At 48.3% G+C, this 21,507-nt stretch overlaps 1 protein-coding gene across 1 annotated transcript in view; it reads left to right on the forward strand.

Moving 5' to 3' along the window:
- The window catches only part of XKR6 (XK related 6), a 239,034-nt gene extending 217,767 nt beyond the window's left edge, over positions 1-21,267 (forward strand). Inside the window, exon 3 of the mRNA XM_036314337.1 lies at positions 18,509-21,267. Coding sequence (XP_036170230.1) covers positions 18,509-19,473 — 965 coding nt within the window. The 3' untranslated portion in view covers positions 19,474-21,267. The remainder of the gene's footprint in view (positions 1-18,508) is intronic.
- The last annotated feature ends 240 nt before the right edge of the window (positions 21,268-21,507 follow it).

Here is a 21,507-nt window from a genome sequence, read left to right on the forward strand (position 1 = left end):
TATGGAATAGGTATTTCTTGAGATAGTCTTTCGTGGTTCAATACACTTGGGAACCGCTGGCTAAACAAAGGTCAGTGGCTGTCTTTGCTGTTGGTTGTAAACCCCCAAACAGGGACGGGGTCTGTGGCGTAAGCAGGGTTGATGGGAAGGAAGGAGCCGGCACAGACGCGAGGGGCTTGGCGTTTTGCTCGTCCATCACTTCCAGCCGTCTGTCATCACCGCACCATTTCGTTATGATAACTGGTGCCTTCCCTCTCTTTCCCCATTGGAGGCTGCATAGCATGTACATGCTTTAAAGAAAATCAGTTCAAGCATTAGAAATTGGAGGAGGGGAGAGAACGTTGTGAACTTGAGAGGGACCCAATGGCCACACGGAAGGAATCTCCCAGCCCAGACACCTGGGAGCTTGGTGCGCGGCCCACTGGACAGGCGGCCAGCTCCCGCCCTGCTGCCCGATCACTGCCGGGCTCTGGAGAGGGATGGCCTTTCTGTTCCTTAGTTTGGTCGTTTCTGAAATGAGGGTGATGTTAGCACCTACACAGAGGGCTGTTGTGAGCATTTAATGACATGGCAAGTGTCAGTGTCTCGTACGACATCTGGCTGTTTTGCTGTTGATGGCAGCAGAGCTCATACTGTAGACACACTGTGTGAACTGGACTGCAGCTTTACCAGTGGGACCCATGCTGACTGGCCTTGCTTTCGTTGGCCTTTGGGGACACCTGTCCACCTTGTGCCTCTCATGCTAGTAGATGGTTAGAAAAATCACTATCACCTAGCAGTGGGTTTTCTGTTGATCTTGTCCAATGCCAGCCTCTCTAACATTTGCCATCTCTCCACCTTCTAGTCCTCACTTATTGCTGGGTTAACAGTGCAATAGTCAAGCCTGCAATGTGGATTGTGTCCAGTTTTCCCATAAATCATTCTCAAGTGAAAAACCCTATATAATAAAAGCCTAGTATGCTAAGTGCCAGGTTGTCCATTCAACCAATCAAAGTGTAATATGCTAATGATATGCTAAGGCTGTTCAACTGGTTGCTATGATGTGCACTGACCACCAGGGGGCAGACACTCAATGTAGGATCTGCCCCCTGGTGGTCAAGTGAGCTCCCACAGGGGGCGCGCTGCTCAGCCAGAAGCTGGGCACATGACTGGCGAGAGCAGCAGCGGTGGTGGGAGCCTCTTCCGCCTCCATGGTAGTGCTAAGGATGTCCAACTGACGGCTTCCAGTGGTTCTCAACCTTCTGGCCCTTTAAATACAGTTCCCCATGTTGTGACCCAACCATAAAATTATTTTCGTTGCCCCTTCATAACTGTAATGTTGCTACTGTTATGAATTGTAATGTAAATATCTGATATACAGGATGGTCTTAGGCGACCCCTGTGAAAGGGCCGTTCGACCGCCAAAGGGGTCACAACCCACAGGTTGAGAACCGCTGGCTTAGACCCACTCCCCAGACATCCCCTGAGGGCTCCCAGACTGCGAGAGGGTGCAGGCCAGGCTGAGGGCACCCCCCCCCCAAGTGCACAAATTTGTGCACCAGGCCTCTAGTATAATAATAATAATGATAATGACCCATACAAATATTATGCTAGAGTCATTTGGGCATTTCAGCGGGGTCTTCCTTAAATCTGATGTCTTGGAATAAAGATAAAAATAGAGCAATAAAGGGAACATATACTGATGCACCATTTACACTGGTATGAGTCTCGTGTCTGCTGGCAGCTCTGTCCTGGGCTAGACCCGGGCTTGGAAGGATGTTTGGAACTGTGGGCAGTCAGGCAGAGCTGCAGGCAAAGTCCATCTTGGCCATTTTACCGACTTATGACACGGGGCAAGTTAACTTCCCAACTGGGTGTCTTCATGCGTGAAGTGGGCATAGTAACTGCTTTGGGAAGTATTGTAGAGGTCTCATGAGCTGCACATTTGCCTCTCCAGTACCTTGCCTGGCATATTATAGGTAGTTATACAGTCTCTCATTCAACAAAGATGCATTAAATCAGGTGCCCTAAACGTGCCATGGGCAACACAGAGCATGACAGATGTGGTCCATGCCCTCACACATCTCCCTTCTCTGGGGAGATAGAACGAAAACAATTAGAAAGAGGACATGTGGTAACTGCTTTGGAGCAAGCAAATATGGTGCTGAGACCGAAGGACACAGGGCGGGGCTCAGGGAAAGCCTCTCCAGACAGCTGGCATCTGAGCTGTGTGTCAATGAGAAGGAGCCAAATCTAGGAAGAGAAGAAGCAGCAGCCTTCCAGGCAAAGGGAACAGCACATACAAAGGTCCTGAGGTAGAAAAAGCCTGGCTTGTTCTAAAAAATGTAAGGATCCAGCATGGCCGGAGGTGGGCAGTAGGGACAAGCTAGGGAGGAGAGAGGCAGGGGAGGACAGAGGGGCAGGCAGGAGCCTGGCCAGCCTGGGCGGGCTGAGCCCAGCAAGGAGCTCGGGTTTAAACCAAGCGCAGTGGGAAGGCTTACAAAGGAAAGCTATACAATCAGATTTGCTTTTAAAGAAGATTCCCTGTCCTGCTGTGCAGAGGGCAGAGCTGAAGCTGAGCTGGGAGGACCAGCTTAGCGGCTGCTGCTGCTGCTGCTGGTGGAGGAGGTCCAGGCATGAGATGATGGGGTTGAGCGTTTCTGGGAAATGATGCTGGATGTGCAGATTTGATTGCGGCTCTGAAGAGTGAGTCAACAAGACTTAGCAGGGCTGGTGTGGGCAGTGAGAGAAGTGTGCATGCGGGGGTTTCCAACTGGTGTGTTGAGGTGGAGGAGGGGGAATCGGCAGGAGCACGAACCAAGGGTTAAGAGCTCTGTGACCTTTCCTTACTTTTGGGTTTTCTGATTCTTCCACATGAACATTGAGGATGGGGGTGGGGGGCACTCGCTGCACCTACATAGCACCCGATTCTGCCTTTTTTGGTTAAGCCCACACTGAGTAGTTGCCCTACATGTGGGCTCCAATGACCACCTTCCCCTGGCATCACAGCACCACCATTTGTCAGGCAACAGCCATTGGCCTGATGTTGTGTTGGGAAGGTGTTTGCAAAGATACGTCCCCTTCAGCAGTTTATGGTCTGGTGCAGCACATTTTAAATGTTTTGATGACTATATGTACAGAGGAGGGAGTGACTGTTCCTGGGAGTGTGATGGAGGAGGTGACATTTGATCTGGGTTCTGATGGAGGAATAGGAGCTTTCCTGAAAGAGAAGGTTGGGAGGCTCTTTTGGCAGTGGAACCACAAGTGCCAAGGGATGGAGGCCTGAGAGAGCATGGAGTGGGCAGGGAGTGAATGCTTCTAGGTGCCTATAGCACAGGGTGTATCGCACTGAGTGTGGAGACCATGATGATGATGATTGTGATGACGACGACGACGATGACGATGATGATACTAGTAATGTTAGTTAAGACTTTTGGGGAGCTCAACTGTGTACCAGAGACTAGTTTAAGAAGTTTACATGGATTAACCCAGTAAAGTCCCATAGCAACCCTATGAGTAGATGCTCTAATTATTCCCATTTTATAGATGATGAAACTGAGGTCCAGAGAGGTTAAGAGACAGCCACAAGGCTTATAATTGACAGGGCTGGATCTTGACCTAGGCAGCCAGCTCCAGTGCCTATGTCCTTAGCAAGGATGGCTGTGGCTGAGTCTCAAAGAGACAGACTTGTGTGGATTCTGCAGGAATGGGTCACTGATGCAGGGAGGAAGCAGAAGTTGACATGCGTTACAGATTTGTTATCTCCAGTGTACACACGTGTGTACATGTGCATGTGTGCATGTGTGTGCATGTGCATGTGTACCCCGATGCAATTATACTGGTTAGTACAGCAGACGGTGCTTCTAGAATCTGCCCTGGGCTTGGCTTTCTGGAAATGTTCTGTCTCGGGAGCATCTGTGTGAGCCACTCTGCTCAGCGCACATGAGGAAGCCTTGCTGTCTTACTATCAGGCACAGGTCCATCTGACCAGGAGGTGAGGGAATGGGCCTGACACCAGCTTCCCAGAACACCTCTTAGTGAGAAAGACACAGAGGAGCTCACATGCCTTCGACTGGCCTTTCCTTGGGAATAGTCTCTATTCCTACCTTGGAGACTAGGAGAGCTTGGCCGGACACAGTGGATGGCCTACAGCGTGAGTGAGGGGTTCGGGATTAAAACCCAGTGGCCCACATTTCCAGGGTGGCTCCCATCCCTCAGTCTCCTTAGATCTCTCTGGAAACCCTCCGAGAAAGCCCCAGGCAACCCCAGATATTCTCTCAGCCCAGCATGCCCCTCACCCTCTTATCAGCTGGGGGGCAAGACTGGAAATCCCTGAGTGGGATCAGAAGCTCGAGACCCCCACAGACGCTGGGGCTGGGGCTGGGGCTTGAAGGTAGAGTCACTTCTGGTCCCAGCAGGGCGTCAGCTGGCCCGGTGCAGCCCAGCCCTGCTCAGGGACACGCGTGGGGCACATGCTTCTCCCAAGGGCAAGCGGTTCTCAGAGAGGACGGGAGCAGATTTGATTTGTTCTCAAAGTGGTGCTCCACCGTGCGACCCCTTACAGGTGCCTCCAAACCCTGCGAGCGGGCTTGGGCAGCTGCTGAGAGAGGATGCCCAGAAAGGCACCTTTAGTATCCAAAAGCTTTACCCTCCGACTTCAGTTTGCAAAGGGACTTGGACCTACAGAATCTTTAGAACTGGAGAGGTCGAGAGAGGCCATCTAGCCCACCCTCCTCGTTTAACATTTGGGAAGCTGAAGCACAGAGAAGCAAGTGAGCTGTTCAAAGTCACACGGCCAGGAAGGCTCCTCTTTCTGCTGCACTGTGCCTGCAGCTGAGGCGGTAGCACAGCATCTACAGGATGTGGTTCAAACACCAAGCCCTGCCCAGGTTACCCCCACAGCCCATCCCATTCCCCCCCCACACACACACACACCTGACCATCAATAACCACCGATGTCTAGATCCAATGTTGTGAAGGAAGAGCATCTTTACTACGGCAAGAAAGCATGAGGAAGTACTGAGCCCTGCCTTTAAATACCGGCCTTCTTTTAAACAAGCGCTGGGCACTAAGATTCAATTAGGGCTCTTGCTTTCTGTCTCTTTGGCATTGACCTCCCTGGTCATTTTCCTTTTGCGAGCTCCTTTCACACCCAAAGCCTTTCCGGTGACTCGGACCGCAGCTGCTTTTTCTGGCAAAGCCCCGACTGACAGCACCCCAGCACTTAGGAAAGGCACGTGTGCTTTCACCTCTCAGCTCCCATTAAGCGGAAGGTCTATGTCTTTCTCTTCAGCCGCCAGCTCCCAAGCACTTCTTTTCCCCCAGTGAGGATGAAAGGCCTCTCACATCCCATGGGAAGCCTCCACCCCACGTTAGTCTCCTGATCAGGTTTCCGTGTGCAGAGCGCAGCCTTCTGGTTCTAGCCCTCGGGAGCAGGGAAGGCCCAGGGACTGTGTCTTCACTGTTGGCTCAGTTACACCGCCTTTCCCTCCTTCTCCCTGCAAAGGGAGACTTCCTCGTCTCTCCTCCTGGGAGCTTTTTTTCTTCTTATGTGAAAAGATGCTTTCTGTGTCTTTCCCCTGTGGACATTAGCTGTCACCCTATAAGTCTGGGACAGTTGATCATTTAGGATTTGGGTTATAATGAGGTGGAGCTGCCACCCAGAAAGCGACGGTGATCTGGTTGTGTGGCCCGAAGGTGACAGATCTGTGCTCTACATGAGAGCCATAGATTCCCCACTGTTTCCTCCTGACCAAGAAGTAAGCTGTGTCATTAAAATGACCAACCCACTGCATCCAACGACCGCAGGTGATGCATCAACTTGTCTAGACTTATCGGGCGTTTCTTATCCCCATCCCTTCCCAGTGTCAGCCACAGCTTGATGGGATCCTAGAGGAGCAGAGCCCTTCTCCTGACCTCGCCCCTGCTGAGCTGGGGTTGCCCCCCTTGGAGACCTACGTGGGGTTTCAGACCAAACCGGTACAAAGATCTCCCAGCCTTTGATCTCAACTTCCAAACTGCTCAGCACACGCTTGTGTCTTGGCCGGGAACAGATAAATGAAGGACGGGATGGGCAATCCCCCGTCCACCTCCTTCTCCTGGCTGTCTTGCATCTTTATCCAAAACTGAAATGATGAGATGCGCACAAAGACACGCCTGCCTCCTCCGGCCAGCTCACAGACTAGGCCTGGCCTCTGCCGCCTCCCCGCCTCCTGGGCATGGCCTCTCTCCAGCTCTGTGTTCCTCTTCCTTCGAGGAGACAGCCCCTCTGCCCTCCGGTGAGGTGAGACGTCTGCTTGGGTGTGCACATGGGGCCCTCCGCAGCCGCAGCCGGCTCCCACTCACAGCCCTGCTTCCGCTACCAGTGGCTTCTCGTTGAACACGACATTCACACCTTACATGTTTAGGCAGAATTTTGCAAGGATTTTAGAGAGAGACCTAAATAAAGCCCTTCATGACGTCAATCAAGCCTGAATCTGCTTGTAATTCTGGGGCCTTTCATCGGAGGTTGCCCCTAACAACTGGTAAGAGAAAAAGAGAAGGAGGATTCTTTTTCTTTTAAACTGTGGAAAGAACACTTCACATGAGATCTGCCCTCTTAACAAGTGTTTAAGTGCAAAAGAAACTGTAGTATGTACTTATACAAGGGAGAGTCCTTAGAGCTGCAGAAAAAAACTATGGGAAGGACAAACTAAATCGATTTCATGACAGTTAACGCAGAGGAAACAGCAATTGTTCACCTGGAAATGTTTGTGCGTAAAATGCTGGAACAAAGAGGGACGCCAAGGCAGGCTTCTTGCGCCTGCACGGGCTGCCCACACAACCTCTGGGGGAGGCGCTGGGATCTGTAAGGTTAGAGCCTGCGCATTAACTGTAATTGGGCCATTCCTTTGTTTATTCAATAACTATTTATTAAGCACCTATCATGTGCCCAGAATATAAAACAAATATAAAACAAATATTTTATTTTATATACAGGTTTCCCCTGCTATCCCAAAGTCCAATGTTTCTATAAAACGTTCATAAGCCGAATGGCGTAAAGTGGAGAAGCCATTACCACTCATTTCCATGGGGGAGTTTTGAGCATCCCCAGGTAGCGGAGCACCACACTGTAGACCCACTCAGGCGACACCTTCCGTTGCACGCATTGCTGGGTGTGCACTCAAAGAGGCCGCTTTGCCACCAGCAGAACCAATAGTAACTGTGGCAGCTTTCAAGGTCCTTTCTCTCTGCGTGCAAATAGTACGAATGGCGGGCAAGTTCAACACACACACACACACACACACACACACACACACACACACACACACACTGGGTCTATCTCGTTCGCCACCACTGACACCCTTAATTCCATCCAGTTCTGCACTAAGTATAACGCCCTTTCGAGCTCTGTTAGGCTTTTCTGATCCCTTAGGTCCCATCTTGCTAACAGATGCACAAAGTAAATTGAGCTACAGCTCAGATGCTCACAGACACCATTCCGAGCTGTGGGCTGAGTGCTGAGAGGCAGAGAGGCTGAGTGTGTGCCTGGGAAGAAGCTTGGCGGGCCGCTCTCACTGTCTGGGTGCACACTGCCTCACCACGGCTGGGCACAACTAACGCTGAACACTGTTTTTGCTTTTCACCTTTTTTTTTTTTTTTTTTTTTTGGTGTGAAAATGAAAGTCCTCTTCCACTTTCTTTCCATTAGCAGACATAGGTACTAATGTAGGTCTTTCATAAAAGCAAAGGGGCGCAATGCCAGCTTTGGGAAATTGGGGGACACCTGTCGTAGAAAATGACCCAGCACTCAGGGGACAATGAAGCTGGGAAGAGGGGTGGGAGGGTGCAGAGCTGTGCCCGGCTTTCAACAGGGAGGCCAGGGACGGTTTCCCAGAGGTGAACTCTGAGCAAAGATGTGAAGATGGGAAGGAGCCAGCCCCACAGATTTCTGGAGGAGAGTGTGCCAGGAAGAAGTAACAGCCAAGGGCAAGGCCTGAGCTAAGAGTTTCTCAGTGTTTGAGGAGCAGCAGGGAGGCTGAGCTGAGTGTCCCTGGGCACTTCTATAGCTCAGCCCCGCCTCCCAGGGGTCTTGCCAGCAGAGCCACTTTCCTCCTCCTCCTCCTCCTCCTCCTCCTCCTCCTCCTCCTCCTCCTCCTCCTCTTCCTCTCCTCCTCTCCTCCTCCCCCTCCTTCTCCTCCTTTTCCCCCTCCTCCTCCTTCTTCTTCTTCTTCTCCTCCTCCTCCTTCTCCTTCTCCTTCTCCTTCTCCTTCTTATTCTTATTCTTATTCTTTTTCTTCATATTTAAACAGCTTTATTGAAAAGCAATTTTCATTCTGTACAATTCACCCATGTAAAGTATACAATTCAGTGGCTTTTAGGATATTCACAAAATTGTACCATTACTACAATCAATCTGAGAACATCTTCATTGTCCCACGAAGACACCTCATCCTGCAGAACTTCTCTCCTGTGAGCTCTGCCCCTACTTTCCCACACAGGGAGCTGGTGGCTGTAGGAGCGCTGTGCTAGAGAGTGGGGAGGGATGCTGGGCAAACCTCTCAAATCCCATCTTCTCTGGTCATGGACAGGTGAGTGAGAGCAGGAGGAACTCCGGAAGCCCCTTTCAGGCAAACAATGACCCTAAGAGAAAAGTGGGGAAATCTCAGTGAAATCTGGGCAGCAGCGATCTTTAATTATTAGGTTGGATGTTTGTGTCAGAGACAACCACGAACTCTAAGCCTCATGGGAACTTCGAGCTCCAGGAAAAACTGCAATGAAATGGTCTTCGAAAGATCTCTATTCCTTAAGATGTCCAAGGAAAGAAAGGCCACATGGTTCACAAACGATGTCTTCTCACGTCACCCATCTCTGGGTCTGGGGAGAGAGTGGGAGAGAAGCGTACCTGAGAAGGATGCCTGGGGGTGAGGCCCTGTAGGCTGTTCCACTTCTGGGTGACTGTGGGTGAGCCACCCTTTCTGAACCTCAACTTTTCACCCCATGAAACTTATGCCCAGGACCCAATTACTTCTGGGCCCAATCACTTCCGGACCAATTGGAGGTGCTCGGTTGGTCAGAACAAGAGGAGTTCTAGGGGTGTGGCGTCCACTCCCCTGAAGCCAAAGGTAAAGACTGGGTCTGACGCTGACCCGAGGAGAGCTGAGTCCTGTATTATTTCCAGGCTGCCTTGCATGTCCAGATCCCACGTGCCCCCCACTGCCAGACCCTGGAGTTCAGCTGTAAAATCTGCCCAGCGTGGGGCCCATCACCACTTCTGCCACTGCTGGGGCCCCAACAGGTCCTTCACCCCTCACCTTTCTTACTCTCCTGAGACCGTCGCCTCGAAGAAAAGGTGCTGCCTCCTGTGCTGTGGTGTGGACAGCTCCAGGTGAGGCCCACCTGGCTCACACCCCGCTCTGCACTTCGTTGCTGTATCCACTGCACTCAGACAAGGCCCTTAACCTCTTGGAGCCTCAGGTCTTCTCAGTTGTAAACCACAGCTGGTTACTCCTGCCTCAGGAGGGTTTTGTGAAGAGTAAGTGAAATGCATTTGTCCTCGGCACAAACAGGCACTCGGTTATGGTGGCTCACATTTCACTCTCAGCTGTCAAAGGCACACGTTGCCCAGCATCCTCAGTAAGGATCTGGTTTGGTGAAGTCATTTTACCTGGTGGGCTTTTCTCATCCAGGGCCACCCAGCCCTCAGAATTCAGTCTAAGGGGGCAAGGACCACTTCCAGGTCAGCCCCCACACAGTCGGTGCCAACCTCACCTGCTCAGCAGTCCTGCCTCCTTCCACCAGGCTGCTCACCTGAGCTGCCACATTGCTGAACAGTGGTGCCGCCCTGTCCAGAGCACAGCTGGCACCACTGGGCTGTGAGTAGAGGCAGCGAGGCCACTCTGTCCACTGTGAAGATGATGATTTTGGTTAACCCAGGGCTATCACCCTCAGGGACTCAGTGGCTCCAGGTAAAGCAACCCCAAACCAGTGCGGCTGGGAGAATTTCAGGGGTTTTGACGGCCATGTCATCTCTCACACCGTGGGAGACAGGACAAGCCTGACTCCAGCCTTTTAAAAAGATCTCTCAGCTTCTAATGACTACAACTTTCCGAGTTGCCTCCCACACAAAGCCTGCAGCCCACCCCTCCCCCATCACATTTCTGACAGGTCAGACGACAGGAAGAGGGGGCTGCAGTGACCTTTGCTCTTTGCCTTGAGAGGCCTGATCTCAGTCCACTCCATTTGCAGAATCTTAGACTCCCAGCAGGTGCCTCCTCTTCCTACAAACATACTTACACAGGGGCCTGAAGGTGGGGTGGAGCTGGGAGCTCTCCTGGCCTTGGCCATAGGCCTGCTCCCCTCAGGGAAGTGCACAATTTCATGAGGGAATCATTTAGGGTAGGCTTTTGTTGAAACAAAATATTCTGTATAAGTCTGATGGTCAATGATAAAGCATTACACAAATCAAATGCATCTGCATTGAGTACCTGCTGTGCGTCAGGCTCTGAACCAGCCCCTGAGGGCACAGCGATGAACGGGGCAGGTGGGGCCTCTGCCCTCTGGGGCCAACATTTTAGTAAACAATAAGGAATACCAATTAAAATATAATTGAGTTATTTATATTATATATATAGAGAGAGTGTGAGTGTATATATACATATTATATGTATATATATACATACAGGATGTCCCCCCAAAAAGGTATACACATTTTAACAGCTGATAGCTCCATTTCGAAAATGAAATGTATTTTAATAAACACTGCCTTTATAACTACTCAAAGTGTGTGTATACATTTTTTGGGATACCCTATATTTGTAAATACATATATAATATAGTATAGTATAGTATAGTATAGTATAGTATAGTATAGTATAGTATAGTATAGTGGCCTTGAGGAGGGACAGAGACTACTAGTGTAACATTAGCCACATCTCTGGAACTAGAGCATACTGTGTATAAATATGATAGTCATGTGCCACATAATGATGTTTTGGCCAACAGACAGTCCACATATAAGATGGAGGCCCAATAAAATTATAATGGACCTGAAAATGGCTATCACCTCGTGACATCCTAGCTGTCATAACATTGTAGCATAACTTCTGTGTTTGTGGCGATCCTGGTGTAAGAAAACCCATTGCACTTCCAGTCATATAAAAGTTAGCACATACGGTTATGTATAGGACATCTATACTAATAAGAGGGTAATATGCAAATAGTCAGGATACCGTCACACGTAATGACCGAGCAGCAGGAGGCTGCGTGCGCAGCAGACGTAGGTAGGTGGAGACTTGCAGCATAGGGGAGGGGGGTGGGGCCCGACGGAGGCCTCCATGCAGCAAGGCCTGGGGGTCCCTAGGCTCTGCATGGCACAGAGGCAGGACCCCCAGTTCCGGCCTACATCTTTGGGGCAATCCATCAAGGAGCCCCGGATGGGTGGGGCCTACCTCTTTGGGGTGATGGCTCGCGGGGCTCCCGCACTGTGACAGGGCACAGGTCCCCGTCCCTCCCCCCCACCCCTGCCAAGTGAATGAATTTTGTGCACCGGGCCACTAGTATATTGATAATGATAATAAGTGGCTGTGTTACTGGCTTATGTATTTACTGCACAATACTTTTTATTATTATTTTAGAGTGTTCTCTTTCTACTTATAAAAAAGGTTTGCTGTACAACCATATGGCATGTTACACCGGCAGCAGCCGCATACATCTTGTGTCTACCGCGTCATTGATTGCATCATTTTCTCTTGTGCTTGATTTTTTGTCTTGTTGTTTTGTACAGTAACACGCTGTACAGGCTTGAAACCTGGGAGCAACAGGCTCTACCATACAGCCTAGGTGTGTAGTGGGCTAGACCACGTCGGTTTGTGTAAGTGCACTCTGTGATGTTCACACAATGACAAGACCCTCTTTCTCAGAATGCACTCCTATTGTTAAGCAGTGTGTGATCAATATGTGTATGTATACTATACATATTCTTTCTCTCTATATATGTTTATATATTTTATATGTAGTATAGTATGTATATGTTTCAAAGATGTGCCTTTATGCTTTACATTCACAGTTCATCAAATCCTCCAAATCCACATTTATCCACGGTTCACAAAGAATAAGCTAAGGCAGGTCTGTTTGTATCAGAGCCCATGTCCTTTCCAGGGTGTCTCACAGCCTCTGTTAAAATGTAGTCACTCTGGGAACATCAGGGCATTGAACTCGGTCAGCCATTTGCTGTAACATGAGAATGGGTTTATTGGAACATTCTAGGGATGGAAAACTGCCTTGTTGGTGTGTTCCAGGCCAGCCAGGACCCAGCATCCATGAGGCTCGTGCCATGCCAGCTGAGTGGCTGACATTTGTTCTAGGATCTCTGAAGTGTGCCTTTACCCAGCCCGCTGTGAAGATGGCATTTTGATAGCTCTGACAGCATCTTAGAGAGAAGAGAGACGTGAAGCAGGGGCTGAATTTAGCTTTCTTCCTGCTGGGTCCTTTAAGTACTGGTGTTTGACCTTGAAGCTGCGTACCTTCCTATTGTCCACCACATGGGGAAGCGCCAGGGTCCATCAGGAGGCAGAGGGAGGGAGGGAGAAATGTGAGCATGAGTCTTTATTGTGGTTTCCGTGGGAAGGAATGGGCAGGGCAGTGGAAGCAGGCGTAGGATGGGCTAGTTCAAATAGTTTGAGAGGCTCTGGGGCCCTGGGGCACTGGGCTGTCTGGTACCCGAGGCTGGTGGCCTGGGAAGGTCAGAACCCAATAAAGGAGGTGGTTGGGGGTGCAGGCTCTGGATGGATTTGTTTGCAGGGGAAAGGCACAAGTGGCTGGCTATTTCTATCAATTTGTAAACCCTGGGTGGAGTAGTCCCTCCAGAGTGATGTGGGGATCACATCCTATTCAAATACAAAATTGTGATGAAAATGGGTATGTCAGTACTTAGAAAAGACTATGCTCAAAAAAACAACACAAACTTAGAACAGCGATTTTCCAACTTTTTCATCTCATGGCACACAAACTAATTACTAACATTTTGCAGCACACCAAAAAATATCTTTTTTGCCGATCTGACAAAATGAATAGGTGTAATTTTGATTCATTCACACTGGATGGCTATTGTTGTGTTGGCTGTTGTCTTTTTTTTTTTTTTTTTTCATTTGACAATCTAAGGGAAAGGAGGTCAGTCCTGACTAAATAGTCAGGTATTGCGTGTTTAAAAAATTCTTGTGGTGCACCCATGTGCCACAGCACACTGGTTGAAAATCCCTGCCTTGGACCTTAGTTACTGGGAACATATTTTCAGTGAAAGTTTTAAAGAGATTGGTTCTTACAGACTATGATTCTAACAGACAGCATTGGTTTGCCCAGAAGTACTGTGTCGGCATGAAGGAGAACCTTATGGAGCCCACCAAGCTTCTCAGAAAGGAGAGTTGGTCTTTGCTGGTAAATATTTAACAACTTGCTCTTAGTAGAATTGGGGGAATCCTGCTTTTGTAGCACTTGCCAATTTCTTTGGTATAAATATGGCCACCACACTTATTTTAAGGCTCCAACATGACATCAAACAGCCCACAAAATTCCTGCAAATGTAACAATTGGACCTCACAAGCCAGGAAGAGCCAGCCTCCGCACCGTGATCCTGTCTGGGGACTGAGGTAATCCCAGGTTGCAGCATCAGCGTTCTTGCTTACTACCTATGTAACCTTGGCCAAGTTACTTGAGTCTTTGATCCTGGCTCATAGATGGCATCCATGAGGCTTGTTTCTTTCCCCCTGGTTTCCTGCTTAGTAAAGTACCTTTATGCCATCACCCCTTGCTGTGTGCCTGGGTGGAGGTGAGGACAGGAGACAGACGGTGTTGCTTAAAGAGCCATGCACACAGCTGTGTTATCTTTTTTTCTGGGAGCATTTCCAAGAAGAGACTGGGCTTTTTAAAAAATGTAGCAAGATGGGTGAAGTTGACGGGTGGAAAGGGAAGAACTGCCCAAATTAAAGGAACTCAGCGTGGGGAAATACACAATGGGAATTTGAAAAGCAGATGGTAGAGTTTCCCCCAAACGTTAGCTTCAATGGTAGGGAGGAAAGAGGTGAGGGTTGAAAGAGGGACATGCTGACCTTGACCTGCAGGTAGACAAATAGCCATGTTTCTTGGTTTGGGGAATCTCTAGGGGACCAACTCAGTAGGGTCCAACACCCTACAAATTAGGTGAGCATGTGATGTCAGAACATAGCTGTGGCCACATTCAAGCTCAGTTTCCTCATCTGTGAAATGGGGATAATCGCTCAGCAGGGGGAGGATGCCAGACTGGGGCATAGCTAATGGTCAAGTTTGAAGAAGAACAGAGCAGGGTCCAAATGCCAAATGTCACACAGAGTTAGGAGTGCACTGAACCAATCCTCTTAATGCTGCACTTGGGAATTGGTTGATCAACTCAATGAGAACTCTCCAGGGGGTTGGAGTAGAGGTAGGAGAGTGAAGGGAGCAAGAAGATCACCTTTGAGAAGTTTGGAGGAGAAGAGACAATGAGAGGTGGGGTTGCATTGGGAGAGGAAGCAAGGTCCGGGGAGCTACTCTTTGTAAAATGGGAAGAACATGACTATGTGATGGGAAGAAGCCAGGGAGAGGGAGCTGTGGGTCCCTGCACAGCTGGCTCTTCCCACCCCTGCCCTACCTGTGCTTAGCATCTATCCAATCCCTCTTCCTTAAGTGTTTTCCCAACATGTGATTTAGTGGAGGGACTGAGCGCTTTGTGGCAGAGGGTAGAAGAGGGAAGCTGATGACAGATCTAGGTGGGAACATCCCATTCTGCAAAACAGAGTCCTGCCATGGACCCCATCCACTGTCACTCAGAAGCAGTCTCGTAGTCATCTGTGGATACTCCCGTGGCTTCTCAGAGCACTCCTCAAATCACATGCTGTGGTCTCCCTCTGAGATGCTCTAGCATTTTGGTTTCTTTTCCCAGTCCCCTTTCTGGTGGTGTTTCAGGGCTCTTATACACTGGCCCCTCAATGCAGCCCTGGCCCTGAGCCATGGTCCTGCTTTCTACTTCCCAAACCTCAGCCTCCCTATGTCACCCTGAAGGCTGGGCCCTCCTATTGTCTCTGAGCCCTCCCACTTCATCATAGCCTCCGGGTCTTTCACATTATCTGTCCCTACCCTCCGATTTTAGAGTCCCATCCTTTCTCAGATAACCTGTCTCTGTGCTTCTCACATGATGGGACAGCCACACTCATACTTTTTTGCTTTGTTTCCCAATTGGCAACAGTTCAACTGACAGTGACCCTTGGATATTGCAATGTCACCACCAAATTGGGCCTTCCCTGATGGATACCCCTCTTCAGTAAGGGGTATCCAACTGCATGGTGTGGCCCCTTCTGCTCTGTTCTGTTGGTTATAGTTGTGGTCATTCCATTCCTAGAAACCTTAGATCCTAGGTACGGTGATCAGAGTCTGAAGGTTCCTCTCCCAAGCCTTTCTCAGGGGTGTGGCCCCCAGAAGGCTCCAGCGTAGTGACTCCTAGCTTGCTAGGCTGGACTCGGTCAGCTCAGTGGGCCAGCTGCAAGCCCCACCTCCTGGTCTGCACCAGGAAAAGTGAGCAAGCCATGAAGGTCACTGCCCAGAACTTGTCACGGTCAAACGTGAAGTGTTTAACAATTTCCAGCCTGATCTTTGGAATGCAGAAAGTGATCGAGCTGTAGCTAGAAGCAAATCATAAATGCTCCCAGGCCCATCCAAGAATTTCACTGGGGCCACAGGGCTACCGGGCTGCTTCCACAGCGGGTTCCTGTGAACTTGGGTCTTGGCCAGGGTAACGCATTGACTTCTGGGTTGACCTCAGGCAAGACAGAAAGCTTCCAAGTGAGCCACTGCAGAGAGGGAAAACCCCACACTTCCTCCCTCTGTAGTGGAATACACTGCAGGCCTTGGAAGATTAATCACTTAACAGAGGGAAAGTGATCTCAGTTAATTCTGTTGGCATCACCTCTTTCTTTGTGGCTTAAATGTTACTCCCCTGAAGAAAGTAGAATAGAATTCAAATTTGGTTTTTAGTTCCATAATCAAGGGCTTCTATCAGATAGCCATGGGTACTGTACTTCTTGTCCACTCTTGGCAAAAGATTCAAACCCTCTGCACCCAGTGTGCCCAGACTTTCTTTCCCCTCCCCTCACCCAGACCCTTTCAAGTTAATGCCCGCAGGGCCCGTTAGTACAGTGGTGACTTTCAAGGCCACTGGAGTCAGACCCTGAATTTGAATCCGGATTCAACTTCTTGACAGATGTATACTTTTTGAAAATCATCTTGTTTCTTCATATAAAAAATGGGATTAGAGCACTGTATTAGTTTGCCAGGGCAGCTGTAACAAAATACCACAGGCTGGGTGACTAAAACACCAGATATTTATTTTCTCACAGTTCTAAAGGCTGGAAGTCCAAAATCAAGGTGTTGGCAGGGTTGATTTCTCCTGAGGCCTCTCACCTTGGCTCGTAGATGGCCATCTTCCCATTCAGCTTTGGTAGAATTTCCCTCTGATTACTATGGGTCAGTAGAACCTCTGAGACATATCATTATCCACATCAAGAAATGAGTTCACAAAGAGAGGGGTGATGTCACAGAGACATTTAAAAGGGACTCTCCAAGGATGCTCCAGTGTTGATAATAAGCCTAGTATAGACTATCAAGATGATTGCACATCCCTGCCCTCCAGAAACCTACAGCCCAAGTCATGCGACTCATAAGGGGACCTATTTCCCTCTCTGCCCCAACCCAACAGACATGAACAGAAGAGGCTGAAAGGTTAGCTTAACCACTGTGACATGGTCACAGAGCACGCATGCCCTCACCAGATGCTGTGGAAATGCCCTGTGTGTACAAGGGACAAGACAGGACACCTAAGTACCCTGTTCAGAACTTTCCAGAAAACTGAGAGGAAAGTCATTAGGCATTTTCAAGATTGGCTTCTATGGAGAACTTAACCATCCAGGATTTTTCTATGGTTATAGTAACATACTGGTTTTTGTTTTCACCCTATCCTGTTCTGCAAGCTGCAAACCAGAGCATCTCCTTGAAATGGAAGGGGAGGGCTGTGTGAGATGGGTCAGTGCAGGGAGGGTGTAAAATGACAAAGGACTTTGATTCTTCATTGAGGTTTGGAGATGAATGGAGAGATGGGCAGGGACCTGGGAAAGATGAACAGAAGCCTGGTGCTCTGGGGCAGTTTACTTAGTCTCTTGATGAATGGACTCCTAGATCTGACCTTTGAGCTTAAGAGAAAATGACTAGGAAACATTGATTTCAGCTTGGAAGAATGTTGTGGGGAATTATGCTCTGGTGCGAGGATGGGAAATGTGGTAAGTAGATGTTGTCTGTGGAACACTATTCAGGACCTCAGTTGAGTTTGGCTGCATTTAGTTTTGAAATGTTGGAAGAAAGGAAAAGCAGAAGAGATGCTAGAGGGACTGAGTGAAGATAACACATGCGGGAGTCAGGTGGTGATGGGATATCTTGCTTAAGAGGAGATTGTATGATTATATCTGACCAGAGATTGCTTGCTCATGGGTGGGTCTGGAGAAACTCTATTATAAACTATTTGTGTGTAGTTTGATTTATTTACTCATATCAAATAAGCAGTATTATAAATAAAATTGCCCTTGGTGATTCCAGTATCACTAGAGATCAGATACATTCACTTGCCTGTTGAGGAGAAATGCAGGGAATGCCATGCAGGGCCTTGGAAACCAAGCTGGTGGGGGAAAGGCATCCTTACACTATGAGTTTTACCGCTGCTGGGTCAGGATGGGGCCTCGTAAGATCTCAGAGAACGTGCAGCAGTGGTTTGTTGGAGAAAGCAACAAGGATCGTGGGGAGGCCAAGAGAGAAGAATGAGTGAGAACGGCAGCCAGCGAAACAGACAGACTACCCCAGAGTCCTTGATCAGAGTGTCCTTAGGGAGCGGATGAGGGAGGGAGAAGCTAAGTGGAGGAAGGTTCAGTGACGGGCTCCTTGAGGCCTGAGTGAACTAATGAAAAGGCAAAAGGGTGACTCCAGTGCCTTCCCGCAGGAGAAGGGTATGGATCTGGGGGCAGAGAGTAAGCTGTCAGCCTTCACAATGGGTGATCCCCTCTATGAGTTTCTCTGAGAGCATGAGCTCCTGGTGACAAGGACACCATCCCCTGCCACACATCTGTGTGTAACAAGGATCCCGTGAACTTGGAATTCCTTAAAATAGAACACAGGTGGGCCCATCACAGCAGATGCAATGAGGCACCACAGTGGCCCCAGTTCTCAACCCCCTTGGCAAAGCACGTCAGCCTCAGCTTCACTCTTGAGCAGTGAATCTCCAGGAGTTCTGGGCTGGGTTGTGGAAACTGAAACTAGATTTTCAAAAGCTGTCAGCTTAGGGAGCAGCTGTGACCTCCAAGTTCGGTTCCTGATTTTGTGTTTCTTTCTCCCTCCTCCTTTAGATCTCGGTGTGTGTGGGCGTCTCCTCAGCTGGCAGCCCTGCTGTGCCCTGCAGTTGACATCCAAGGTTTTGACTGTGTGGGTTTGTGTCTTTCCGGCAGGTGTCTCCTCTGTGACTTCCCTGATGTCCCTGGCTTGGGTGCTAGCCTCCTATCACAAGCTGCTGCGGGACTCCAGGGACGACAAGAAGAGTATGAGCTACAGAGGGGCCCTCATCCACCTCTTCTGGCGCCTCTTCACCATCTCATCCAGAGTTATCTCTTTTGCCCTCTTTGCTTCCATCTTCCAGCTCTACTTCGGGATCTTCGTGGTGGTTCACTGGTGCGCCATGGCCTTCTGGATCATCCATGGCGGAACAGACTTCTGCATGTCCAAGTGGGAGGAGATCCTCTTCAACATGGTGGTAGGGATTGTGTACATTTTCTGCTGGTTTAACGTCAAGGAAGGGCGGACTCGATATCGAATGTTTGCATATTACACGATAGTCTTGACCGAGAATGCTGCCTTGACGTTCCTTTGGTATTTTTACAGAAACCCGGAGACCACTGACTTCTATGCGGTGCCAGCACTGTGTTGTGTCTTTATTAGCTTTGTGGCTGGGATCGCATTGATGCTATTATATTATGGTGTGCTGCATCCCATGGGGCCACGAGCTAAGATCTTTGCCAGCTCCTGTTGTGCCGAGCTGCTCTGGGGCATCCCTTTGCCCCCCGATGTTGAGCCCATGGCGCCTCAGACCCCTGGGTACCGGGGGACCCAGGTCACGCCTACCAGAGCCGTAACGGAACAACAGGAGGATCTCACGGCTGACACTTGCTTGCCCGTTTTCCAAGTGAGACCCATGGGGCCCTCCACCCCGTCGGGGCGTCCTTACCCCCCAGAAGGGCCCCTCATTAAGATTGACATGCCAAGGAAGAGATACCCAGCTTGGGATGCTCATTTTGTAGACAGGAGGTTGAGAAGGACTATTAACATTCTGCAGTATGTCACCCCCACCGCGGTAGGCATTCGGTATCGAGATGGACCGCTCCTTTATGAGTTGCTACAGTATGAGTCTTCACTCTAAGCGCGTCTTGACCCAAGTTGAGAAGGGGACCTTAAGTTGGTTTGCGGTTAACACCGCTTGCAAGAAATATAACCCTCCCTTCTCCCAATACACAAAATCACAACCACCACCACCATCACCACCTCCACCACCACCGCTACAAAAAAAAGAAAATAATACGTCACAACCCCTTCAGATAAGCTTTCTTTCCAGTCGCTGTATGTATACAAAGATATTCTCTATGTTTTGTAAGTAAAAACAAAAAGAAGACCTTTCTTTTGTTTTTTACACATAAGAAACAGTATTGAAAATCCCACACTATTGTTCATAGGGTGGAGAAGGAGGAGCTGTCTCCACTCCAAAAGAAAAAAAAATGTTTTATACCTTACACCAAGTGTAGATCATTTATGGGATTGGTGCTGATTGAAAGAACAAAACAAACAAAACAAAACAAAATAAAACAAACACAAACAAACAAACAAACAAACCTTCAACTGCCTTATGCCCTTAGGTGCTGAGTTTCATTAAGTACTGTCACGTTTTTCTCACGCAAAACTCTCTGGTGGTTTTGGCACCAAGAGAGGGGAAATTAAACTATCAAACGAAACAAATCTAGAAACGAAAACGAAAACCAACCAACAAATAAAACACAAAGCAATTATTCTTCCTATCTGACTATTTGTATTGAAGAAAACAAATTCACCAAAAGCAAAGGCATAGAAACCCCAATTTCTGTTCCGTTTCACTCCTTGCTCTCCCTTCCCTGTCCCCAGCTTAACAGCACCTTCTAGGAGCCAAATGGCCATTTGGAACTCAAATGGCTGGGAAAGCTCCTTGAAGGTTGATCTTGTGCCATTTACCATTCACCTAGTTTGGATCACATTTGTTTCCTGGTGAAAAGCAAAACAGAATAAAACAAACAAACAAACAAAAAACCCACCCCAATCATTCAATGAGAACAGGAAATTCTAAAGCAAATTAAAGATTTCCATCTATCTAATCAAAGAAAATCAGTAATAATAAAACTCAGCATAGTAGCAAAAAGAACAACATCAATTTAAAGGCACAATACTTAATCAGTGACTGGCAAAAAATGATTTTGGTCTGTCCTTTTAAGGCCGTGAAAGGTATACATTTATCACACGTGATATTGTGTAAGGCCTCTTCTGTTTCCATTTGGTGGGAAGCCTTAAATTGATCTGGAAAGAATTCTTCATTTTTCATTTGTGTTTTTTAAAAATATTAACACAGAGGAAAATTAGATTATATATATATATATAAAAAACCACCATGTCAAATTGAATAACTGACCCATTTCAAAGACTGTTTGGTGCTTCTGTCTTTCACCATTGTGGTTGGCTGAAACTCATTCAGCTCACTTGGTGCATCTGGGGTGAGTGGGAAATTGTGTGTGTGTGTGTGTGTGTGTGTGTGTGTGTCCACAGCACACGTATATTTGTGTGTATGTGTCTGCTGCAAGGTCTTGCCAGAAATGTGGAAAACTGCTCTAAGGCAGACTCTGGGTATGCTAAGGTGGAGTGTAAGAGGGCTAGGGAGGGGGGAGCAGGAAGGAGGGGGTGGTGCTGGAATATGAGCCCCTGTCTGGATGGCGAGACTCACACCAGCAGCATATTCTGGGTCTTAGAGGCCGTGTCATTTGGGTGAAGATTTATTATTTTTCTCATTGTACCAAATTGAATTTTGAGAGGTGTTGCAATATGTACAACCATTTTTAAATGTTATTTTTCAAAGTATTGGTCCTGTAAGGAATATTCTGTTCTAGGACATCGTTTCAATCCCATTGTATCTCTACTTGGGCACCAAAAAAAAAAAAAAAAAAAAAAAGGAAAAGAAAAAATCACAAAAACAAAAAATCTCTACAAAAAAGATATATATATAAATAAATATATATATATATATACACACACACACACACTATTTTTTAGCAAATACTCTTAGTCTTTGTTGTGTGTAGCTGCAATTTTTTTTAAAATTTCCAGATATAACTGTTTAGGGTGCAAGCCCTCACATTGAACTATTCTTAAGAGAAGTTCA

Source organism: Myotis myotis, unplaced genomic scaffold (genome assembly GCF_014108235.1).
Source record: "Myotis myotis isolate mMyoMyo1 unplaced genomic scaffold, mMyoMyo1.p scaffold_m19_p_6, whole genome shotgun sequence".
Classification (NCBI taxonomy): Eukaryota; Metazoa; Chordata; class Mammalia; order Chiroptera; family Vespertilionidae; genus Myotis; species Myotis myotis.